Raw genomic sequence first — 25,355 nt, forward strand, 5'->3', positions numbered from 1 at the left:
AAGTAAAACGGGTTTATTTCAATAAAATAATAGTGCAATGTCTGTTTTTTGCTTGCTTTTCTTATACATCCATTCGGCTAGAAAAACCCTTTCGAGGTAACTTTTTAACTTTCGGCATTCCTATAAAATGCTATCAGTGCATTTATAGCGCTTTAGACGTCAGGTCTAACGCCCTATTTTGAGACCATTATTGGCAAGCTTTGTCACATGTTCTCGTTTACTCAGAATGTTTGTGACCTGTAGTAGACGGAAATAGGTGATGGTAGGTGTGGGCGGCCGAGTTGCTTGTTAACCTTCTGCAGTTGAAAGGTAGTATTGCCCGTCTGTTTTAAACACGCCTGTACTTAACCTATAAAAGCGAAAGGTGAACGAGACAAGGATCTGTCTAATGAAGTAGCTCTTGTTCGCTTCTACAACTCCCTGATCAATCTGTCACCTCTCTTTGTCCAGTTAACTCCACAGTCTAAATTTAAAACTTTGTGGGTCTACGAAACGTTTACATACTCTCACAGTGCATTGTAATCGTTAGCTTATATGCCGAAAACCTTGGCATAAAATTACGTTAAGTTATTCAAGATCTTACCACTGTCTTATTTTTCGACAAAGTTTATTTAATAATTTTCGTAGTTTTCCTTGTTCCAAGCACATTACTATTTAAATATGTTAAAATAAAGCGTTGTTTAGAGAATAACAAAAACTTGAGTACGAATGTTTAAGGCGTTAGCTCGTATTAATTTGCACTGCATTATAAACACCCTTTATGATTCAACGTGAACTGGCACTGTAGAATGTGTTTTTCGCGCATATCGTAATAACCCTGCTTAATCTTAGATAGGGAAATCTTAAATGCTACCCAAAGTATAAGTACACAGAGAAAGCTTCAACGTGATCAATCCGCGCACTGCAAGGACACCCGCGCGCAAAATTTCCCTCACTTCTCCATATAACCGCGGCTATTTTCCTGTCTTGTTCGATCTTTCTCCTTAGAGTTAATCTCGTGCCTGATCGAACTCCTGTAATAGATAAGATGGAATAGGCGATTGCAGCTTCACGTTGCGCTGCCGATCAACTGCTCGAGGACCTGGTAACACCGCTTTTTCTCGTCCACTCAGCTATCTCCGTATTTTGCTCGTTATAAAATTCAACGCGTTGTTGCAGTAAGAAAGTGAACACCAACACTGCCGAATCCTGACCTAGATATTCGTCGTATAGATTACGGCCACAAACCCATCAATAACTACGCCCCTGGACGACGACGACAACAAGAACTACAACCACCACACCACCAACAAGCAAACAAAGAGCAGCAGCAGCAGCAGCAACAACAACAACAACAACAACAACAAGAACAAGCTTTCGTAGTCCGACTACGGCTATGATACAGTACCGGTAGGTTCGTCGTCTGCAATTTTTCTTTCGCTTTATACCCACGCTGCTATCTATCAGGTCAACTATATTAATTACTGCTTAGCGCCAACATGCAAGAAACGCATAGGTCGTCGACAGGTCAGTGTTTTTTCCTATACAGTTCTGGCGCGTAGCAGACGGCTCGCGCTGGCGCTGCAGCGGCGCTCGGCTCAGTTATCTCTGTGCGGGTGTCTACGCTTATGGCAACATGGAACATTTCGGCATCTAGTGGTGTTATAATAATGCTAGCTGACGAGTATGCAGAAAGAGCTTGAACATTTTTGCCTTCTCTTGATCTGCATCTGGTTTCCTGCTTACCCTTTTTTTATGATGGTTTTTCTCTTTCCCGTCTGTCATAGAAGGCACGGCGCTGACGAGCAGTCCCTGTGCGGACTGGTGACGCGCCAACATTTAAACTATTATTGTCTGCCAAGTGCTGCTGCTGTTGCTGCTATCTCACTTCCTTGTGCACCCGGGACATACACGTCTATCCCCTTTCGCTGTTACGAAAGTATGTCTAGTGCACCTGCACTGCCACTACAGGCTCTACTGCTGCTGTGATGGTTGATTCAGCCGTAGTTGGTACTGGCAGTGGCAGCTGCCAATTGTCGGCCGCACGAAATAACAGGCTGGCCAGCCCTACTGCTAGCGCTGGTGGTGGTGGTGGTGGTGGTGGTGGTGGTGGTGGTGGTGGTGGTGGTGGCGACGGCGGCGGCGGCGGCGGCGATGGTGCTGCTGTTGCTGTTGTTGTTGTTGCTGTTGCTGTTGCTGTTGTTGGCCTTCGAAGAACCTGCCTTTTGGCAGCAGAGAAGTCAGTTTGCGGTGGCGATGGTTATGCTGCTCAGTTTGTTGGTGCTAAGGCGGTTATTGTAGAACCGTAATCCCCCACTAGCCTGTATGTAGTAACGGGGTTTTGCTGTGGCGATGAACTGTGGGATATGTGGTAGGCAAGTCGAGGGCAAGTGACCGGCTTTTTAGTTTCAGTAAGTGAAATTCTATTTGGCCGCAACTCGCTTAGTACTTGCGAGCGAACAAATGGTATGGTCCAGCTGCTGATAGTAGCAGTGGCAGCAACAGCAGCATCAGCCCAGTTCGTGTGATCTGATCGGTCGGACGGACGGTCGGTCGGTCAGTCGGTCCGGTCGGTCCGTCGGTCGGTCGGGGTCGGTCGGTCGGTCGATCGGTCGGTCGGTCGGTCGGTCGATCGGTCGGTCGGTCGGTCGGTCGGTTGGTCGGTCGGTCGGTCGGTCGGTCAGTCGGCCAATCAGCCAGCTTAACAGTAAGCCCGCCGCCGAACCCGTGTATTAACAAAAGCGAAACTCGTCTTCCTTTTTTTAGTTTTATAGTTCGTTTCTGCTCATGGAAAGTGCGCGCTTATGTGCCTACCTGTCTGTCTGTCTGTGTAACGAGGCCGTTGTTGGGTCGTGGAAGCTGCTAGCAGCGCTCAACCACCGCGGTTGCCGTCTGCGGTGTCGATGAGTTTTTCACCGTCACCGCTGCTACTGCTGCAGCTATTCGGTGTGTAAAAGTGCCAGTATTTGTATTGTGGAGTAAAAGTGTGGTGAACAAGTGTGCGCTTACAGTATATCAGTGATCGAGTAAAGAACTAAGAGACAACGCGACGGCAGAACTCGTTACACCGGGGGGGCTTAGCTAGAACGGGGCAGTGCCGGAGGCCCCTGCACAGAAGTGTGCCGTACGTACTCAAAGAGGGTTAGAACCTGAGAACGCGACTCCTACTATCGTGTTGCCACTGTCAAGTCGCCAATTTCCATTACTCGACGTATGGTTTTCTTCTACTAGCAACGACTACTGCTTCTAGTTATACCAGAATTGAACTCTGGCTACGTAATATAAGAATCTAAGAGCGAAAACTTCGCTTATGAAATAATAATTGTACGGTCCTCTACAGCACAAGACGTTTGTGGCGAAACGAGAAATAAAAGTTTTCATAGAGAGTGGAAAGCGCAACTGACCGGCGAACGTTGTCGTTAGAAATCTGCTTACGGAAGAGAAAAAGTAAGCGTTCACTTACGGAAGAAAAGTGGCGAAGAGTAGTTGACGATGGCCGCGCAGCAGGAACTGTTCGACCTCGAGCTTCACGAGGATGGAGCACTGGAGGAGGACATCGATGACGATGCTATTGACATGGAAGGAATGGTATGTACAAAAAAGTCAAGGATATATATATATATATATATATATATATCGAGAAAAAAAGAGAATATCCTTCCGCATTAGATCCTCCGCCATTTTCGAAACGATTTACGCTGTATCACCGTGCACGAAGTTCATGTCTTTCTGTAGCTATTTCAGACCAAATATACGCATATTTCATATATTCACACAAATGTTGCAGAATCTGGGAATAAATCTAGAATCCGATCCGATCAGTGAACTAGTCCTTTCAAAATGAATGTTTTGCCCACCGAATGGCATCATGGGATATAGTTGGGATAGCAGCAGTAAATAATTGCTACGTATGATATAGATAGAAAAGCACGGGTGCTGTAACACGGGGATTCTACTTTTTATGTGTAGAGTGGAAGCAATACGACGTAACAGGATTGCCATCAGTGGGATATAGCTTAAGATGCTACCTAGTGAAGTGAAGTGAACGATTTGTTGGGTTATTGGTAGTTACGTACAGCCACTTGACCTTTACTGGCGCAATGGGAGTTGCAATGGTGACCGGAGCAGTCATCCATTACCACCTTGTACCATTGACTCAGTGACACATATTGAGTATGATTACATTCGAATCATTTCTGCAATACTGTGACTGCTATTACCTACAGATTACACTGCTGCGTCTGGCTGGATTTTATCTCGAGTGGATTGGAGGAAAAATTCGTATGTAATTTCTGTCATCACAAATCTAAAAGGACAGTTATATAAATGTGTGTGTCATACTGATAATTAGATGAATAAAAGACGACATTGGGGACCGACTTTTGGGTGGCGGCATGTCGCTCTTGCTATTGTTTTTGTTGCTCAGAAACCATATGTTGCTTTTTTCATTCAACTTTCTATATTATTAAACGTCTTGGAAAGTGGGTTTCTTTCAGCTAAAACGATCCCGTATCATTGGTCGGGTTGGGCTTTTTCTGGGTCGCTAAAACTTTATCCTGGAAAGACCCGCGCGGCAGATAGATCCAATCGGCTAAATGTTTTCCCACAGTAGGAAAAGTTTGCGTTGTTCCATAGAGCGTAATGTTAATTTCATTGGTTGTAAACTGGCGGCAATATTTTTTTCTTATTTTCCACGTTTGAAAACGATGCCGCACCGCTAGTTACAAGCATCAAATTGTGCCGTTTGATAAGTGTACAGATGTACATTTCTGTGAAAATCGTGTTGCATGACAAACTCTGTGTGAACTATTTTGTGGAGGAAGTTATAGCTACTAGGGAGTAGTTGGCCGCCATTTGACGTTGTAAATACAGTTAGTCTTTGACGTCTACACAGACGGGATAAAGTTCGCTTAAAAGCAAAGAGGCGCGGCCCAGAGCGAAGTCTGCAAATGACGCTTGGGTACAATTCTATGAAGCAAAAATGTCGACCGGCGCCAAGGAAACTGTGGTTACATCTGGTCATCGGGATAGGGTAGTGAGCCACAGCTTATTAAGCAAAGCCACGCCTGTTCTTCTCTGAAAATCAACTCTTCAGCGGCTGGCGGAGAATGAAGCTTGCTAAAATTATATATAAAAAATGGCTGTGGCCATATTTGTCTAAAAGAACAAGAATGGGCGAAGATAATTGTGGTGAAAAATTATTTATTTTTACTTAGGGTCTCTACAGCTAGTATTAGCGATCGTGTTTAATAATTAACGCGCATCTGGAAGCTGAATTCGAGATGTTCGTGGGGAACACCACAATACTAAATATAGTGCCGATATGTATAGCTAAACCGCTACTTTGTCATATTCATAGTGGTGCCAGAGATCTAGTTTATAATAGTTACGTCGTTTAATGTGGTAACGCCGGAAATGTGAGTTTGGTGCAAATTGTATCTTTAAACTAACTTTTTTTGGTAATAGTTATTCTCAAGTTCAGAACTCGTATCTATGAGATTGACTAGCTCGAAACAGTTCGTTATTTTAGATCGTTAGTCTTGAAAAAGCGAAGGTAATTATCGACAATATTTCAGAGCTTATTCTTTTAGCCCCTGCGGCAGTCCCTGAAGTAAAAATGCTTATGTGGTTGTTGTATTTAGTCAGCAGCATTAAACGAGGTCTCCATTGTCCATGCGAATAGCTGGGATGAAAGAATAGGTCTGACTTGTACAAAATACTGAATTATACGTGAACCGACCGGTCAGCCTTATTTGCAAACTGAAATTGCACGGTGAGTTTCTGTGAAAATGTTTTTCATTTTGTATACAGCCCCCACACAATTTCGATTAACGGCTTTTGTTTTTCTCTGTTCTTACAAAAATCAATCAGAATACATTTTGGAACGTTTGCAGATGTAGCAGTTTTTTTCGCACCACGCTAATTCTTCATCTCACGGTTTTAACGTGAGGTAACGTGTCGCTAGCTTTACTATCAGAATCGGTGAACGTTCCTCCTGTTATTATCTTAATGTTGCTCTACTTCTAATCACTTATCACTACAACTACTTTGTGACAGGTTGCTACTAAAGTCATTCACGTAGCTTTAATTGGGTGAGTTAATTGGAAAACAACGTAGACTGACTCTTTACGAGAAACCTTGCACGGGCAGTTCCTATAAATCGTACGGTTCTTTTTTTGTTTTTTTTGTTAAGACAAAACCTAATTTTTTTTTCCTGACAGGACGTTCATACGGCAGTATTTTATAGGTACATAATTCGATACAGGATAGTGGCATAGTAGTGGATTGTGGAACGGCGACCATAACATAAATATTGAATGAAAATGAATAGAAGTTTTTTTTAATAAAAGAAAACGCACTTGCTTAACGATTTTTCTCTACCGTCTGACTTGTCGGTGATATTTTTCGCTTCGTAGGGCAAGCACGCTTCTCAGTCTGCTTGTTGAGTAGTAATTGAACTACAGCTGCGTGGAACCTACTGGGGATGCCAGTCACTAACGAATAGTACTCGTATGTAGTCTTTCAAGATTGCATGTGAGCTGGCCAACATTAATTTCCTGCATGTCATACCGTCCAAAGCATATGTCGCTTCGTGCAATGACATGCAGATTTTCCTAAAACAGTTGTGTCATCTCTATGTACACCGTTTAATTAACTGCGAGGGATGTTTCCGTTAGCTGAGTTGTACCTCAATTGTTTTGATTTCACTGCGTGAAAGAAAACTGGTCCATTACTATTTGGTCGCATCGTCAATCTATGTATCTGTCCTCGAAGTGGATTTCTTCGACCAAAACTAACCCCTTAAAGGGCACCGATTGGGCACATCGTTTCTGGCCCATTCAACGTGCTGCATGGAAAGGTCTTCGTGAAAGGTGGGACCGATTGGCTAAATAGGTCCCCTTAGAGAAAAGTTTGATTTTTCCCATACCATTTGGCTGGTCGTAAACCAATTACCTCAACTTTTTTTTCATTTCCCACATCAAAAAAAAGCGCCATCCGAGGCGGCCACCGGCATCGCAGGCGCTGGTATATCATGAAATATATGAAAAAATGTGCAGGACAAGGCCCATAGGTGGCAATCTATCATTGTATATGTGTTTATTTGAGTTTTCGTTGATAAGATCAATTGGATGATTATAATGTAATTATTTCAAATAATAATTAAACTTTTTCTATGACAGATTGGTTAAATTAGTCAATTTGCTTAAAGGAAACCATAGTGTGTATAGAGTGTATAGAGAATCTACCTCGTTGATTATCGGACAGTGAGGTAATCTAATTTCAAGCAACCTGTTATAGGAATGCATGCGTTCTTGACGTTGTACATAATCTTTATTCAATCGTTATATTTTCACGCTCTACAAGCTGCCATTTTTACGTACTTTCCTGACGTGTCTAGAAGAAAACGATCTATTTACTACGGAGCTCGCTGTCTGCAATCCTACTTGTTGTGATTATATAATTTCTATAATTATATTAAGGTGCTAAGGTTGAAATGAGTTTACTCGTGCGCGCTTCTGGTGTCGCTATCCACGACTAGAATGCTACCGGCGCTGCTCCCGTGTGATAACGTACGAATATGTTTATCTCCGTTATCGCACCTTTAACATAGTGTATAAGTTTGTCTAGTCGCGATGTCATTGGATCCTATATAAAATACCCTCGAATTAGAGAACTAATAGAAGCAAGCGTGCTTGTTTCGTAACCGCTGAAGGGCACAATGTCTGCTTTTAGTCGATAGCGCAATCAAGAACAGACGATGGGGCTCATATCGTGATGAGATCAGATGATATCGCTTGACAACAGGCTTTTTTAGCCTGACATTTTTAACCGATTTGCAACAACCTTTAGCTACAATAACAACTGCAATCACAACAACAAAGTGTAGTTAAGAGTCACCTCTCTTCGAGCCCAGCTCTATATAGACTGCAAGAATGTAGTCGGTTCATAGCATTTATAAAATAACAATTATTAGTATTATTATTTAATTTCGTTAGATGTGAACAAAAGTAGTATATAGGCTCGCAGTATCTGTCTGCCCGTTCGATAGTTGGGTCCGCCTTCGATCTATGTACGTCCATTTGACAAAAACCCAGGGCTGACTAAATCTAGACACATCGCTAAGACCTCAGAAAACGAGCCTACGCGTTGGTTAACAGCCAGCTCGAGTCCGGTGGAAGAGACTTTTAACCAGTATTTACTAGACTGCCTTCACCATTATTATGTGATGGCATGTAACTTTGTGTGCGTGTTTTCAAGCGTTAAACATAAAGGCCGCATATTTTGACAGTGCAAGTGGTATAGTGTGATTTGAATTTAAGGTAGTCCAATCCTTTTTAATCTCCAGGCTTTGCTGAGTAAATAGAACCGCCGAGCGAAACACAATCGTTCCTAATGACCCTGTGATGAATAGTTTAAATCAATGTAAGCAAACAAATTCTAGTGTGAAAAGTGTGAAAATCTAGTGTGAAAGAATCACTTCCTATCTTTCGCTAAAATTGTTGACTGGTTGTACCGAGTTGCTAGATCCGACGTAGCTTAGTCAATTTGAAGAAGAAAGTTATTTTCATGGGTCTGGTTGAAAGCAAAATTTAGTGATAGCATCGTTTAATTACAATGTAAGCCATAATTATTAAAGAAAAAACGTATAAATACAATCCTCTTATCATTTCTTTCGCGCTTCTAGTACCAGACAAGGCCGCATACCTACAATTTAGCTTCATTTTCTTAGTGCCCGTTACGCAAAATTTTGAATGAACCGTTAAGCCACGTCGACGCATGGTCCCTTTTACAACTATTTACGATATATGTTATTTTAGGTTTATTTAGCTAATGGGATGGACCGTGGTTAACCTCAGCGCTCGCCGGGTCATTGTTACATAATTTTAGGCTGTTAAAATTGCTGATAATGCACTAGATGGTGCAGCAAAATCAGGAAGGTTATGTCTATGAGAAGGTCTCAAGGTTTGATTGGATTTGTACAACTGAGTAGTCAACAATCGGGTCTTAGGTAACTTAAAATAATCGTAGTAAACACTATAGCAGACGATAAAGAAAACAATAATGGCGTCCAAGTCGTTAATATAAGTCATTACTTGTTTCAGTAAGTCAGTCCAGTGGACGAGCAGCTAGCGAACGCTGCTGTGTACCAAGGGATCACATTTTAAAATGGTTAGGAGTTATTACAGAAGCTAGTATTGAAAAACTGTGGGATTAAATTCAGGCCGAAAATTATAATTCGCATTCATAAAACGTATGTAGCTATTATTTGGAATAATCGAAGTAGAGTTCTAATACCATTTGTCACATGAACCAGCAATTACTTGTTATAGTGCGAACCGCAATGGCAAATAATATTAGATTACAATGTGACCAATTTGGATGGTGTTTTTTTTTTACCTAACAAGAACGCGGCGCCTTACTAATATTCTAAAACTAAGTTAATCTATCCTGTGTACCCCGTCATTTTGTACAGTTCTTCCTCAGTCAGCTTATTTCTCTGGCCAAAGTTCTTCAGGTCTGCTGTTGGAAGACCCGTCTAGCTAGGCGTTGAAATTTTGTTCGCTGTCAGATGTACGTACAGTTACTAATTTCATTCAGAATGTTACAATCCATCGGAACGGGCTTTGGTGAATTCACAAGAACCTTCTGCTCAAATTCTTGTAAGACGACCACGACAATGTTTGCTATGTGCCTTCTCGATTGGGTCTTTTTTGTTAAATAGCCACGTTTGTTCGATGTGATTGAGCCTCTTGACCATCTCGTTCTTCTCAGACATTTGCCAATGTTTAAGACCCCTCTAGTCATACTAAGCACAAAATGTCGTTTTCTGGGGGGTAGGAATCCGGCCGAACTCTGGGTTTGGGCACACCTCTCGGAACTGTTCATTTTTTTTCTGCGTTATATCGATGTGAAGATACCACTTCGTGTAGGAGACTGTCATTGTAGCTGCATATCGCCCGGTGCGACCGGGACGTTGGGTGGCAACGAAAGCTCTATATCTTCATGATGTTCGCTTAGTGCATGAAACACTCAAATTCCTAATCTCAAATTCCGTAAATATCAATATCAATAAAAATGTATTTAGGTACCTGAAGCTCATTGTTTCGCTCAGTCTGCGAATTGGCTGCCGGCGGTTTTTTTTAAAAATCCTGGTTGATCCTCGTGAACTTCAGACAGCCGACCGGCATGTAAAGCATTCTTCAATTCTAAAATACCAGTTCTTAACTTTACAATCCAATTTTAGAATCTCTGCTAAACACGGCATAACTGCCCGCACTTTTTTGGCAGATCTTTGACACAGGCAAGATGCGAAATCGTGTAGGTGGTGAGGATGAATTTTTTGCACCTGGAACTTTTATTTTGAAGTCTGAATTCGTAAAATTCCATTCACTGTACGATTAGATTACAACAAAATTACGGAGAGTACTGTTTTTTTTAATGCTTTTTAGAAAAATACAAGATAAAGGAACAAAAACAAATTAAAATTACTTACATTCGAATTTAATATATATAAGATACATAGATTACTGCGACATTTTTTCTCAGTAGGAAGTAATAGAGACAAAAAAAAATGTGTTTAAAGACCAACTTGAGAAAACAATTCGACCGACTAACTTAATTCGGTTCTATTCACAAAAGCAATCCCGATGCCAAGTTATACGCCGCAATAAAGCTGTAGCTAACTTATATAATTTTATGGTTGCTGTTAATGAACAAAGTTGTGTATATGATCTAGCTAGATATATGGAAGGCGTTTTGGCCTGTTCTGCTATGCTACGCGACGTTGAAAAAGATTGCAATTGTCGCCTTCATACTTAGACTACAACTTGAAGGTCAGCTACGCTCTCTGGATAATATATGCAATTAATTTGCAAAATCTTTTGCAATAATAGTAGGTAAGGCTCTAATCGAAGACATTTTTGAAAGCGCCCCATATAGTCAGTAGTTAGTTGTCCTGTTTTCATGAGCCAATGCTGAACACGTCCATCGTCACTCGTAGTGTTATTTTGGCGCCTTTGAATTCGAAACGCTGAAATTTCTGGAATGACCGTCACCCAATGTAATCTTGTGTTTTAACATTGAACCTACCAAAGAACCTAGTCATAACAGATGACGCACGCTTAAAGCTATCTCACTCCTAAGGAAAAAAAACTTCACTGAAGTAAGTCAATTGGACGACAATACTCAAATTCAGAGCGGCCGCTTTTCCTGTTTTTTCAGCGTGAAGGCCTTCGCCCGCCATTGACGGTGGCAGTCACATGAGTGTTGTCGAAAATTGCCATGGAGAGTTAAAGAAAGACAGAATGTGCTTTAGATTCTTAAGGCTTGTTGTTGTTCATGGGGATATATCCTATCCGTTGCTGTACAAAGCGAACGGGACATTCTACAAAAAAAAATTCGAATAAAAAGGCTGATCGGTTATGACACTCCAGCTAACTATTTTATTATGTTAAAACAAAAACGCGAACTACAGCAACTAGCAATAACTCCATTAATGTTTTTTGATTTCTTATATGTAATATAAGTTTATAATATAATTTTTATTCCTTAAGAAAAACGTATACGTTTCTTTAAAACCCTTCTTTTATCAAGTCATGACCTTACAGGGCATATTAGTAGTGCCGTGGAGATAAAAACAACAGATTCGATTGAAAAAATGATACTTTTTTGCTTTTTTTTTTTTTACAAACGGCTCCTGCATTGACGCTCGTTGTGGAGGCACTATTAACATAAAAGGGGTCAGCTCATCTGATAGTTCTAGCACCGTATTTGGCCCTATATTTAGCACAGGTTTAATTATTTAACCGACGATCACAAGGATAATGCTCTTTCTGTCTGTATAGTCTTCAGTAAGTCATGGCGTGTCAAAGGAAAACTCGTTGGTCGTTTATTACCGTAAACATAGCCTTTTTTTTTTGTCTGTAGTCGTTCGCTTGTGAATACTGTCAAATTAGTGAAGCGAGAAAGAACCCAACTTGTTAAACCTACTTAAGCTGGAGTGCAGTGACTCTTATATTGTTGCGCTTATTATAGAAACGAAGCCGGATCTAGCTGAAAAATATCATAAAACGAGTAACTGCCATATTGATGTTTTCATTATGCTAAATATTAAAGTATTTAGACTGTAATATGTAAATGAAATGTTTTTGTAAGCATATCTATATATTTTTAATGAAGTCATTTTGAGGTTGCTACGGACCGGATGACCGTTCCCGCATTAGTGTTATCCGCATTCACAGTAACGTATATAGCCTTGGTTATTATCACGCTGGCCATTAATATTATCGGTTTGGTCAATTGTAATCCAAAGAGAATCAGTCGGGTCTATGAGCAGCTTTTGATTGGTAGGTTTAAACGCTATAAACCGATGATCTCCAATACAGATTCACCGTGTTGATGAGATATCATATCTTTTGTAGATAGAAGTGGCAAGACACCGCCGTTATCTTGGATTCGTTTGCGTAACCAGCTCTTTTATGTTCCTGTAGCGTTGCAAAAAATATGAAAATTATTAGTAGACTGATAACGGAATCTTATCGTAGCACCAGTTAACAGTCGGGAGAAAACAATTTCTTATGCGGAAATTTTTGCGAAGTCCGTGGTGCTGGCCCTGTTGTTTGTTACTACGTGATCTCATTGCATCGGTGTCAGCGACTGCTGTGTCGTTGTCGCGTATAGGGCAAGCTGACGTTATAAGGTGCGGGTCTACCTTGTAGGCTTGCTGAGCACCTTAGTGGACGGCAAGGTGATACTGAACGATTGAGCTCTAACCTTCCACCCCGATCAGCCGGCTCTCTTTACTTTGCTTTCTTCGCCTGGTTTTACCTAGCCTTTCTACTGCCGTGCTCACAAGTAAGGCACCTATTCTCTTGCTTTTTCTGTTTGGTGATTGCTTGCCCGTGGCTTGGCCCATGGGCCAAACGAAAGGAGTATACCAACTGGAAAATTTAGCCGATGAACGAGTCAATTCAGTGGGTGTTTTTCTTTTTTTACGTCGATAGTATGGTGACAGTAGCAAGCCATCGCTGTTAGATGTTGCGTCAGCCTTGATAGAAATGTAGTTTGGCAGTGCAGCTCAACTGCGCGCAAGCGTCTGGGCGCGAATTGCAGCAATTTAGTTCTTTCGGCGGTCAAATCAACTGACTTGACCCGTTTGCCATCTCATACGCTACTGGCTTAAGGCGTTGTGCTACTATCGCATTTAATAGCATTTGAAGCCACTCTGCCAGTGGCACCACTTTTCAGCTGGAAAATACTCCAAAAGAAGAGCAGCTTTCAAAGTATAGAGCCTTGCGGAAGGAAAGCGAAACAAACTAAAGGGTGGGGGCGGGGGAATTAAATCAAATAGGTAAGAGGTGGGAGGAGGAGGGAGTGATTAATAGTGCGCATGCAGGCCACTTTGGGTTTCAACCGTCTACATTTTCTTTATGCTAACTACGGAAGTCAAGGCTTCTAGCTAAACCGCCATTATTGTTCAAACATAGATAATGTGTGTCTTAGGGCGTTGGTTTAGCGACTGTGAGTGTTTCTAATGGTCCAGCTGTTTGAATGACACTTTTTAAATAAATCTTCGTTACTTAATTATTACGATCAAACTTATTATCTACTTTTAGCTTTAAATCTTACTTTTTTACATCGGCCGAGGAATAAAGATATGAATCTTTATTTTTTGTCAATGCTTCAACTCCGTTGTGAGACAGCATCGATTTAAAAAAGCCTAGTAGTCGTCGACACATAAATAGATAATCGAAACATTCTGCATTTTGCATCGTCCTCAACTATGCCGTAGGATGGTATTCACGTAGAAAGAGCTAGCAAATAGCCAGAGCTTTAATTTACTCGAAGGCCATAAGCTCATGTCTATTAAGTCGAAGGGCAGAAAGAGATCGAGTTTGTCAACGCGAGATAGAAATCAATCCTGTTGAATATGGCGGTGGCGCTCATGTTCTAAGTATGCGGCTGAGGTAGCGCCACTCAACACAATAAATCGTCGAGTTTAGTGTATCGTGCAAAGTATTGTTTTTGCTTAAGTGTTCATGCGTGCATGTGTTTGGAAACGAATTCAAAGTAAGCTGCCGGATGACCTCTGTCCTGCAGAACAAATTGTCTAGGCCATCGTGTTGGTTATGGCAAACGTATCTTACACTAGAACTTCGTTGATGAATTGGTTTTAGCGGGAAAAATGTGACCCAGATATAGGGATACTTCACTCAATCATTTCTATAGACGATACAGACATTATGTTTATTTATAATATAAATGATGATTTAGCGCACTATTAGGGTGTTACAAGCGAATCCGGTTATTCAGTTGCGAAATAAAATTCCACTGGATTCGCTTAAAAAGTAAATACCGGAGTAGGGTTAGTTGCATTGTTTTTTTAATGAGTGTTCTTTGTTTTAATCTTATCCGTGACAAGATTACAGCGGCAAGTTTAGAGAATGGTCGGTGCCTATGTTAAGGTCATATTCCACTTTATTGGAGATGGAGCATCAAATTGAAGTCGACTTGTATTCATCTGTAGACAATTAGTAAATTATAAGTGATGGAAACCAGTTCATCATAACCGAGAAAATATAATTACACAAAAATATAGTATACAAAAAATAAAAATAGCTTTGCTACACTGAGATGGGCCTTTTTCTAGAGGCAAGAAAAGTCGTAGCAAAAGCAAAATAAAAAATTTAAAAATGTGCACCTATTAAGAAGCAAATTGCGAAAACTTGGCTGTTTAGTAAATGTATTACTACTACGGCTGTATTACTCTAACTACGCGCTTCCCTCGTGACATGAACCCAATTTGAAAGAAAAATTTTGTAGATATTGTTTCCTCAAGCAGAGATAATGACAATAATAGCAAGCGGATTCTTTAGAAACCGTATATGTTTAGTAATTTGTTTTTATTACACGTTTATGTTAGTGATTAAATTTTATCATCCTTTTTCTCTTTTCAGGAAACGGTGACGAAGGAGAACCCCAACACGATCCTTATGGAGTAAGTCAAATATCGCGTCGACGTATGCCGCAAATAGGACAAGATATAGTAGCGCACAATTAACTGAAATGTTGTTCAATGTTTTGTTACATAAACATACATGGCTTCTCAAACTAATCGTATGATTTTAAATAAAAACCAGTTAAAGCACCATATAGACGAAGGATACCTATGCAATATTGGCTTCTAAGTATTTTATTTTACTTTAAATATATTAACTCTATGCATTTACAGCAATCCTGACCTTCAGAAAATTCCAATCTCAGCTGACACAGTTAATCCAGGTAAAGAAAAAGTAGGAACGAAGGACTTTGAACTGCTTAAAGTGTTGGGAAAAGGCGGATATGGGAAAGTCTTCCAGGTTTGTGACAAATACCCATTGTTGCAGCGTATATTTTTTCACTTACCAAAAGTGTAATAATTTTACCGTACCAAATAAATTTATTTCGATACAGATGGATCTTGCTTGCTACTCGATAGTCGCTTTTTGTCTATCTATCTATTTCGATGCTTATCTTCACTCATTGATGAATACCGTTTATTATTTTATACTTTTTACTTATTAAACACTTTACTTTTACTTATTAAACATTTATCAATTGTCTTGATTTAGGTTCGTAAATGCACCGGACAGGATAAGGGAAAAATCTTTGCAATGAAGGTAAGAAAAATGTGTAACTATTAAAGGTGCTTATAGTAGAACAACGTTGTATTATATTAGTAACATTTTTCATGTGGCTTACTTTTTCTAGATAATTAAATTAAATGTTATACATTTTTCGTTTGGCGTTACAGGTGCTTAAAAAGGCGACCGTCGTACGAAACCAAAAGGATACGGCTCACACGAAAGCCGAAAGAAACATTCTTGAAGTTGTGAAACATCCATTCATCGTCGACTTGATCTACGCGTTTCAAACGGATGGTACATCGAATTTTTGGTCGAATATGGTCTCAGCTGGAAGATACTGCTTACAAATTATTTTCAATCTTTCAGATCTTCTGTGCTGAGAGGCTGCACGCTAATTTCGGTGAATTTTTGCTCTCATTATTTGCGGAACTTGGAGAAAGTTTACTGTTCTCGCTGAAATCGAATTCAAATTTGATATTCTACCACTGATCTGTGTTCAATTCGATTTTTATTTTGTAATATGCCCGCGAAAAGTTCGACCATGTTCTCTGCCGCACTCATGTTAAGCAAAGTATTCAGGTAGGTTAAAACCTTATCAATAAACGGCAAATTAAACGTGATTTTGAAATTAAGGAACATCACGTAAACAGTGTTTTACAACATTTCAACTGCTTTTATAGTACCAGAGCAGAGCAGTAGTGTTAGATTTTGTTTTTGTAGAACCTGCGCTCTTTCTTCGGAATGGTTTCAACACTTTCTAAGTAGGATGACAATCTCTTTGTAAGAAGAGTAGTTTGTAGTAAACTCTCCTCTTAGCAAGGCCGGAACGGCCAGTTCAAGGCGTCTATTGTACGAGCTTGCTAGTTTATAGCCGAAACTTGGGATTGCTTGTAGCTTAGGTTTCCAGGGTGTTCACTTTAGTCCAGGCTGAAGGCCCGTAAAACTTGCGGGTCGCAGCGCCTCTTAATGGGTCAACTCTTAGTCTCGTTAAGGTCTGGCAATATCAAACTATTTGCGCTAGATTCCAGGTGTGATTATAAGAAAGGCGAAAGGGATCTCGCGGATTGATGGGGCCGGTTATGAGCACGAAGTTCTCGATTTCAATCCTCGTACGAGGTGATAACTGCCCTTCGCGATCGCCATCGTATTGGCAGGTGCCATTCTCTACCAAAGAGTTATATTACCGATACATAATCGCTATCCATATTCACAAAATTAACTTAGCTATTTGACCGCCCTGCTGTGCAAAGCCTGTTATACTTGAGGAATTGTGTCTCGCGGATGCTTAAGACGCCAGTGATCCAGCTGCTCAATGTTTCCAGACTCTTTCCTTTAATATGGTTCTTCTTTCGTCGGTCAGTTCACCTCAATAGCTATATCGGCTATATGAGCAGTGATGATAGGCAAGATAAAGAAATTGGCGTTCTCTTGGGCACTTCCATTTACAAGATTTTCATTCACCGCTTTGCAGTTTTAGTAAAGACGGATAAGCGAAGCTGTAACCCGGTTGGCTAACATGGCCGGACCGGTTCCTCTGTAAAGCTCCTCACTCTTAAGAGAAGATTATGCTTTTCAAATTAAATACGTTCGCAATATCTGGCATCTTTAAATAGCGCTACCGGGCCGTTAGTGCTACTCACAAACCGCTTGGTTTGGGTACGGTAACTGTCGATGCTTATTTTGGGTAAGGTAAATATAGGCAGATCTGTCTGTTAGGAGGGAAACTGTCTCGAAGCAGGACCGAAAAACTCGATAATACTACTGCCTACTCTTACTGCTATTTCCGACGCTTGATCCAGTATCCAAGCATCCGCACAAAGATGTCAAATATCTCACGCTTGACCTTGTGGATGATTGCGCCCGTTTCTCTTTTGGGTGAGCCACCCTCTCTTACTAACGTTACGATACGGTGTAACAGGAAGGATAGATAATTAATTACTGCTGTATTTATGTTCTGGCATAACGGACAGGCTTCATTTTGTCTGCCACATTTGTGTCAAGAGGATCAGGCGTTGTTCAGGTGAAAAATGTGATCCAGCGGAAGATATATGTCCATAAACTGTTCTTGCAATCTTGTTATTTAGAAATGCCCTTCCCAGTTACCGTCACTGCCTATGGTACTCGACTATTCCGAGCTAATGGAGTAAACAATCTTAGTTGACGGATCGCGACCCTAGCGTTACAACTTGCTATTCAGGCTCTAAGACGTGAGGGCACTCACTTTGTCTGCTCACACATCCTAGGAGAGCTTCCGACTTTTTACCTAGATTTCGGACTAGTGAAGTTGTAATCTATTATTCGATACACGGAATAGACATTAGGATTCACATCGTGGGGCTTACAAATATACGAAAAAAAGAAACCTCTAATCATACGGCCTACGATTTGAACACGAGCAGACAACTGTGTACGACTTCCACTGGAAGCTTTGCGATTGCGAACTTAGTGACTGAAGGAAAGAAAGCGCCCATTGTAACTGTGAGCTGTACTGTGGTAAAACCGCGTCGTCTGTCATCACCTGGCGTCTTCTCTAGGTAGCTCGGTATATTGACGTAGACTTCGCTATAATTAATACTGAAAATATGCAAATGTTTAAAATTTACTTTACAAAAATAATTGTCATGATCAAGGCAGAAGCATATTGTATAGTCATTTTTTTGCTGTCGTTGGAGAATGAGTTATAACTGTAAATTCTCTTATGGCTAGAACTTCTGCAGGCATCATTCAGTATTAAAACTATACATTATTATTATTGCTATTAGCTTATTATATAGCTATAATAGTGATTAACAATAAGGTTTTATTGCTTATAGGGAAACTTTATCTAATTCTCGAGTACTTATCTGGGGGTGAGCTTTTCATGCACCTTGAACGAGAAGGTATTTTTCTCGAGGATACGGCGTGTTTTTATTTGGCGGAAATTACCTGCGCGCTCGAACATCTACACAGAGAAGGTTAGTCAGTTCTGTTAGCACTTGGAACCGGCATTTAAGTTTCAAGTTCGAATATAATTGACTTCTTAATCATTCAGCACAATGAATGCAAGTCGCTTAGTTATCAGTGGGCTATTCCAGAAATTTTTTTCCGTGAGCCATATTACATTTGAATCAGCTTTCTCGTCCAATTAAATGATACAATATCTGTCATTATTTATTTGTAGGTATCATTTATCGAGACCTGAAGCCGGAAAACATCTTATTGGATGCCGATGGCCATGTCAAGTTAACCGATTTCGGTTTGTGTAAAGAGTCGATTCAGGAGGGTGACATGACGAATACCTTCTGCGGCACAATCGAATACATGGCGCCAGAAATTCTTATGAGAACCGGCCATGCCAAGGTAAGAATCCTTTACAAATAGATCATCATTTAATGGGGTTGTGTTAGAAGCGTGCTGAAGCGATGAATGAAAAAAGAGCTTAACGCTAGCACAAATTTGCCCATTACCTATTTCTCATCTTTGTAAAGCGTGAATGAATAACTTTTTTTGATTTTTAACGAAAAACCCTTTTTTAACATTCTTGTCACGTTTCGCATAGTAGTAGTTTCAATCAATAGCGTTACATTTATCTCACCTTCCAATCACACAGGCTGTCGACTGGTGGTCACTGGGTGCCTTGATGTATGATATGCTAACGGGAGCTCCTCCATTTACCGCGGAGAACCGCAAGAAGACTATTGAAAAGATCCTTCGATGCAAGCTCAATCTTCCGCCGTACCTTACCCCAGACGCAAAGGACTTGCTGCGGCGGCTTCTTAGACGACAGGTATACTTCACTGGGTCGAAGTTTAGTATCGTGTATTCTTATCGCGTGACATATGAGGGCCTAATTTCTCTAGCAGAAGCGCAGCATTCGGTTAACTCCCACGTAGACCTGAAATTTTTAATAATGATCCTATCTGGAACAGGGATACGGTAATAATTACCAGGTCAAATCATATTAAATCGAATACGAAATCGAAGTACTATTAAAACAATTACGTAAAATCCGATGTCCTTTAGTAAAACTTGCATGGCACCCTTAAGCCTTGAAGTCAAATAAGAATTTGAATTTTTGGTTCGGTTCAATTTAAGTATATCACTGTTTCTAATTACTGTCCCTCAAAAACGAGTTTGTCTGTAAATGCGGGCTTTTTTGATATGCGCATATCTCTGCCTCTCTGCTGGAGTCTCCATGAACCATAACCCAATAAAGCTGTGTCGAACATAATAGTTTTGCTATTCTTTTGTTTATTTACCCATTTCTTCTTTCGTGTATTTCTTTACCTGTTCTATAGGTCACACAGCGATTGGGTGCAGGTCCAGGCGATGCTGAGGAGATCAAGTCTCATCCGTTCTTTAAAAACTGCACGTGGGAACGAGTGACATCGCGAAGTACGGAACCACCATATAAGTAAGCAAAACTTCACAGCTGTAGCTAGCTATCGGTTAAGTAGACGGCATAATCGTCGAAATTGGGAAACCCACTAAGACAGACATAGCTCGGTGCGATAAACCAAACGTTTGGCAATAATGTGGTCGTAAATTAAAATTGGTCTTAATATTAAGCCTTTGAAGACTTAGGATTGGCGAATCCCTGTGCTGTGGAGCAGGAGACCCTCGCGTAACGATAGTTAACGCTGCCGAACTCGACTGCTTCAGAAAAACGAATAGATGAAAGGGCGACATATAGAACAATCGCAGATTATTCTGGTTGCATTATCTGGGCCAGCTGGTGTATTTTACAAGTGTAACGCCTGTTCCACTAAATGAATATCAAAATAGTTCGAGCTTTTGTCTTTTACGTACCTAGTCTCCATAGAGTGAAGAGTGGTTAAGAACTTACCAATTTTCAATATTACTATACCAAGGGTGTCTTCTTTCTTCTGAGCGATCCTAAAAAGTGCAAATCATTGCAGATATTTTACTAACAGTTTGTAGCATGAATGTATTAAAGGCCGCCATTGACAAGCGAGGACGACACATCCCAGTTTGATACGAAGTTCACCAAGCAGACCCCTATTGATTCTCCGGATGACGGTTAGTCGAAATTTTCATCATGAATAGGCTAATGGCTATAAAAATGCTATTATTTTGGCCTATCTATTCGTTCAATTGATATGCGATTAAGATGCAAAACAGGCTTCCTGACTAGTTCTGTTAACAGTAAGACAATTCTGTGCCATATAATTTCATTCGTTTTGTTGTACGGAACAGGAAATATGCTCTCAGACTCCGTTAATCAGGCGTTTATAGGCTTCACGTACGTAGCCCCATCCGTCTTTGAAGAGCTACGAAACCAGGCGGAGCCTTATGTAGTTCGTGCGCGATCGCCTCGGAAGGGTGGAATGACATTCTCGATAGCGCAATCCCAACCAGGTAGTTGTATTCTGAACGAAAATATGAAAGTTGCTAAAGCACATACGACATTCTCTAATATCTGTTATTGTAAGTACTAGACAAATATTGTTTTAGTTATGACTATTAGTCTATATGTTATTATGACTATTAGTAGTTATGACTACTAGTATTATAGTCAGAATTCGCGCGAGCTTCAGAAAAATTTGCAAATGACCTTTTTGACCAGTCAACTTAGTTCAGGGATCTTTTGCAGAGTTTCAATGAGAGTACTCGCTGTCTTACATACGAGTAATTTCGTCGATGGTAATTTTGAGAACATTTTCTGCTAGGACGTTGCCATTTATATCGTGGAGTACTGAAACCACATTTCTTTTTACATTTGCAATAATGTTCAGCATTTTCATTACCTCAGGCATCGACGAAGAGGCTATGGACACATCGAGTGGACTGGTGATACCGATTCAACAACAAAACCAATATTTACAAAATCAACACCACCATAGTCAACAGCAGCGACGCAAGCCTCCGCGTCCGAATGAATGAAACGTCTACAGTAGAACCAGAGCTATATTACTATTAATAATAATTATTACGATATTAATAATAGTTATTACTATATATGTAATGTTTACTGTTTTACAATGAGTTTCCATGCGAGAAAGGACGATAGAAAAAGGCCAGTCATACTATACATTCACAACATGCGCGAACATACAGATTCCCAAATACATACATACACAATATAAATACAATTATTGAGAGAGTATTATTATTAGTTGTTGTACAGTAGGTACACACCGATGTTTGGGCGCCGTTTGTGCAAGCGTCACACGTCAGCGTAGACAATGTAAGAAGAATATATCTGCAAAATTTCAAAAGCGTGAAAGGGGCGCGCCGGCCCACAAAGTTACAGAGGTGTCCTTTAAACTATCTAATTTTTGTACCCTCTTTCAAGAAAGCGGACGGCACCTTAAGGGGGAGTGTGTCGGCCTAAGTGACTTACAAATGAAGAGGCACGAGGTCTGCCAGCAGGGCTATGAAAACGCTGTACTACACCCCCTCTTATTGGAGAAGGAGAAAGCCTTGGGGGTGGCCGTTGTCGGATTGGGTGCCTAGTTAAATGGGCAACCGAAAATGAAAACTCCATCGATCAGTAATATAGCACACAATGGTGTAGAATACATTAAGTGGCGTTGTGGAAAAAACAGGCAGCCTTTTCGGAAAGTGCGGACAAATACCTACTTTCACCAATAAAATCGAAGAATTGTTTTGTATTGACTATTGTTGTCAGATCCTCGAACTGTGTGTTACAGCCATTAATACGGCGATATACAGAAAGAAGTCAGTCGCTCAGAGATTTAGATGGAAAAATTTTACCAATGCAATCAGCTAACCTTTGGTAAACAGTTATGCAATAGTTTTATGTTCTGGTGACAAGCAGCTAGCTCGCCCATGCCTTTTCTGTTTACATGATCAATGTTGTATGCTGTTTTTAAGCTCCTAAGCAGACATTTGAGCAGCATATATTCCATTAGCACGAGCAACGCCTACTTCTGCCTGTAATTGTTTCACCTCATTTGGTATAAACCTGTTCTTCGAGACTGAGCGAATCTATGCATGACATGCGATGAAGTATTTGATGGGTCATCAAGGCCAGGACATCTGAGACGGAAACGTTGTGAGAGGCACTTTGCATTACTGACGCTTCTAATTTTGCGGCTCGCTTTGATAATTATCGTTGATTTGAAGGTCAACGTCGAAAAACATATGTTCTTTAACTTTCTCTAGCTCGTATTGTCTAGCAGGCGCAGCTCTTCATAGCTATCGCTCTCTTTCTTTGGTACGGTGATAGCATGGATTTTCGCGGTGTTGTTCCACTAAACGTAAAATTACAGCATTTATTACGTGTTTCAAAAAAAAAAAAAAAAGACCTCTCGCGTCGAATATACGTTGTACGGTTTTCCCTTCCATTAGAAATTGTTCCAAATTTGAAGGTTATAAAGCACATTTCATATTCTCCAATATCAGTCTGTAAGTTCGAACGAAAACTTAGTGTACTAAGTATATATGTATATACTTGGTATAACACGAAATCTACTAAGTGGAACTACTGTTTCATCCAGTAGATTTCGAAATATTTGTGCTAATTCTTCTTACACATACGCGCATTACGGCGGATACATTTTAAACAACTGGTAATTCCAATAATGTTTGTTGTTGCTCGATTAGCTGCTGGAGCAGCTTTCTGCTTTCAGCATTGTAAAACTGTTAATGCTGGGCTGGAATAATCCAGTCGTGTAAGAGAAAGGTCTTGGGAATAGGAACTTTTATTTATTATATCTATTTATTTTCAACGCCCTTAGCTATTTCTGCCGTTTCAACAAGCTCTCAGAATCACCTCGTCAGTATAGCATAAAGGATTTGCATCCATTAGAAGCTCTAGCCGGGGTGGGTCTTGCTAAACTTATTTTGGATCTTTCTGACAGATCTATGAAACGGCATGAAGATTATTTGCCAACGCTAAAATAATAGAGATCTTGTCAAACCACGAAGAGCCACAATATATCGAGAAATCAAACCGGCTTCGTACTGATATCCGCGTGGAAGAAGTCTCAAAAGGGATGAGACGCTACGTTACTACGCTTGACATCGCTGCGCTGGGGGCTGTTACAAATCTATTTGTTAGAATGTTGTGATAGTTCTTTTGCATATGTTACGCTCTAACATTACACATATACATATGTACACACCAGTACATTCGTTCGGAAAGCTTAAGCATACTCAACAAGACATTGAAGGCATGAAAATCACACTTGTTTTGTAATGAAAATTACCATGTGGATTTGTTTATCGAGAAGTGCCGGTGTCGATGTGAGCTTGCGTCTGCGAGAAGAGAAGCCACTGTGAGAAGAAAACAAAGAAAAACGCTGAGTAACCGTGATACAGTTAGTTTCTACAAATATGACTAGACATTACAAATAGAGGTTAGCAGTAAATAAAAATTGCCAAGAAAATGTCAATGTTGTATTTTTGTGAGGAGAAAAGCAACAGACGAGGCAGATCAGCTACTATCACCATTAAGTTACAAAAAGGTAAAAAAAAAGTCGACATAATGCAAAGACGACGAGATGAGGTAGAATGAAGTAATAGCTAATTTTATAGAAACTGAAGAACCTGTATCGAATTAGAAACGATCAAAGGGCAAAAACACAATGTCGCTACAGATCGAAAAAAAAATGTTGTTATTACAAAGCTGTTCTGTTGTCTATCGCATACATATTGCAAGCGACGATGTCACTTACTGTTGTTTTAGCTAAAATATCAAAAGGCAAATGTTTTAGGTAGACGTAGAGGTCGGTTGAGAAAAGACGGGATACGAACTGTAATAATATTGTTGATGATGTTAGAATAGGAGAATAACTTAATACGATACAAGTAATCGAAGATAACAGAATTACCGCAAGAGGCTAATGATTATGAAAATAATAAAACAATTAAATGACAAATCATTATGAGAATCATCCCTGGTGCGATTCCTAAGAAACTCCATTATCTGTTTATGTTAGGACTTGTGTTGCTGATACGATCTTTTGTGCAATAACACAATAATTCATGAAATGCATGTTCGTAAAGTACTTCGTGGACTATTTTAAAGCGTCGTTGCTTTTGGAGGACGAGTAAACGTGTACAAAATTCCTCGGCATTGTTCTACGAAGCACTAATGATTATATGTAAAAACGAATGCTAATGAGGAAGAAGAAGTATTTTTACAGGAGAGTAAAGTACATCTTGTAAAGAAAACAACAAGACTCAGTACCTTCTTGAGAAAGAACTTCTAATATAATTGATTACATTGGTTTACTCATACGTTTGCTACCTGACCTGGTTCGCCTTTTTGCAGTGCAAAATTAAAAGGAATATTTCACTGTTTTTGCAATAAAAATAACTTGCCAACGAAATTTTTCCTGTCTTTAGCTGCTAGCTGACTGTCTGCGTGACGTTACCGTAAAAGAGAACACGCCACCTAGAGACGGTATAAGACTTGCCATTAGGTAAAAGAAAATATTAAGGCTCATTGTGTAATTCCACGTACAGTAAGTTTATAACTTTATGGTACTGCAACTTTATATTTAACTTTTTTTTTGCTCTTGGCAGTTGACAGTTTCCAATACGAAATGATTGTCTATTATGGTTTGTTTCGAACGTAGGTCCCCTTACGTGTCCACACTGAGTTTAAAGGGCGAGCGTCTTACCACCGTCCTGTAACAAGAGCGTTACTATGACTCCGACTAGGTGGTTGCGATCCTAAATCCTAGCCACTGTTTTTCGCAGTATCTTAAGTATATAGACAGCTAAAATGGGGTCAAGCTTTAAAATTGAGAGATGAACGATGAAAAGGGCTACCGGTGC

The 25,355-nt window shown here is 40.2% G+C and overlaps 1 protein-coding gene across 3 annotated transcripts; it reads left to right on the forward strand.

Moving 5' to 3' along the window:
* Positions 1-1,777: 1,777 nt before the first annotated feature.
* LOC111266663 (ribosomal protein S6 kinase beta-1) lies at positions 1,778-24,904 on the forward strand. 3 transcript variants are annotated; one of them, XM_086971013.1, is made up of 13 exons: positions 1,778-1,918; positions 2,746-3,567; positions 14,937-14,977; positions 15,212-15,338; positions 15,591-15,638; positions 15,773-15,899; positions 18,419-18,559; positions 18,766-18,944; positions 19,195-19,371; positions 19,883-19,998; positions 20,542-20,624; positions 20,802-20,966; positions 21,358-24,904. In XM_086971013.1, exons 2-13 carry the CDS (start codon positions 3,472-3,474, stop codon positions 21,486-21,488), a joined length of 1,431 nt encoding a protein of 476 aa, XP_086827139.1. In that variant the 5' UTR covers positions 1,778-1,918; positions 2,746-3,471; the 3' UTR covers positions 21,489-24,904. The 3 variants fall into 3 exon arrangements, with proteins under 3 accessions (XP_086827139.1, XP_022700069.1, XP_022700068.1); XM_022844334.2 differs by having other exon boundaries at positions 1,782-1,918; positions 20,802-20,963; XM_022844333.2 differs by lacking the exon at positions 1,778-1,918 and having other exon boundaries at positions 2,116-3,567.
* The last annotated feature ends 451 nt before the right edge of the window (positions 24,905-25,355 follow it).

This window comes from Varroa jacobsoni, unplaced genomic scaffold (genome assembly GCF_002532875.2).
Source record: "Varroa jacobsoni isolate VJ856 unplaced genomic scaffold, vjacob_1.0 scaffold_1107, whole genome shotgun sequence".
In the NCBI taxonomy this organism is placed as follows: domain Eukaryota; kingdom Metazoa; phylum Arthropoda; class Arachnida; order Mesostigmata; family Varroidae; genus Varroa; species Varroa jacobsoni.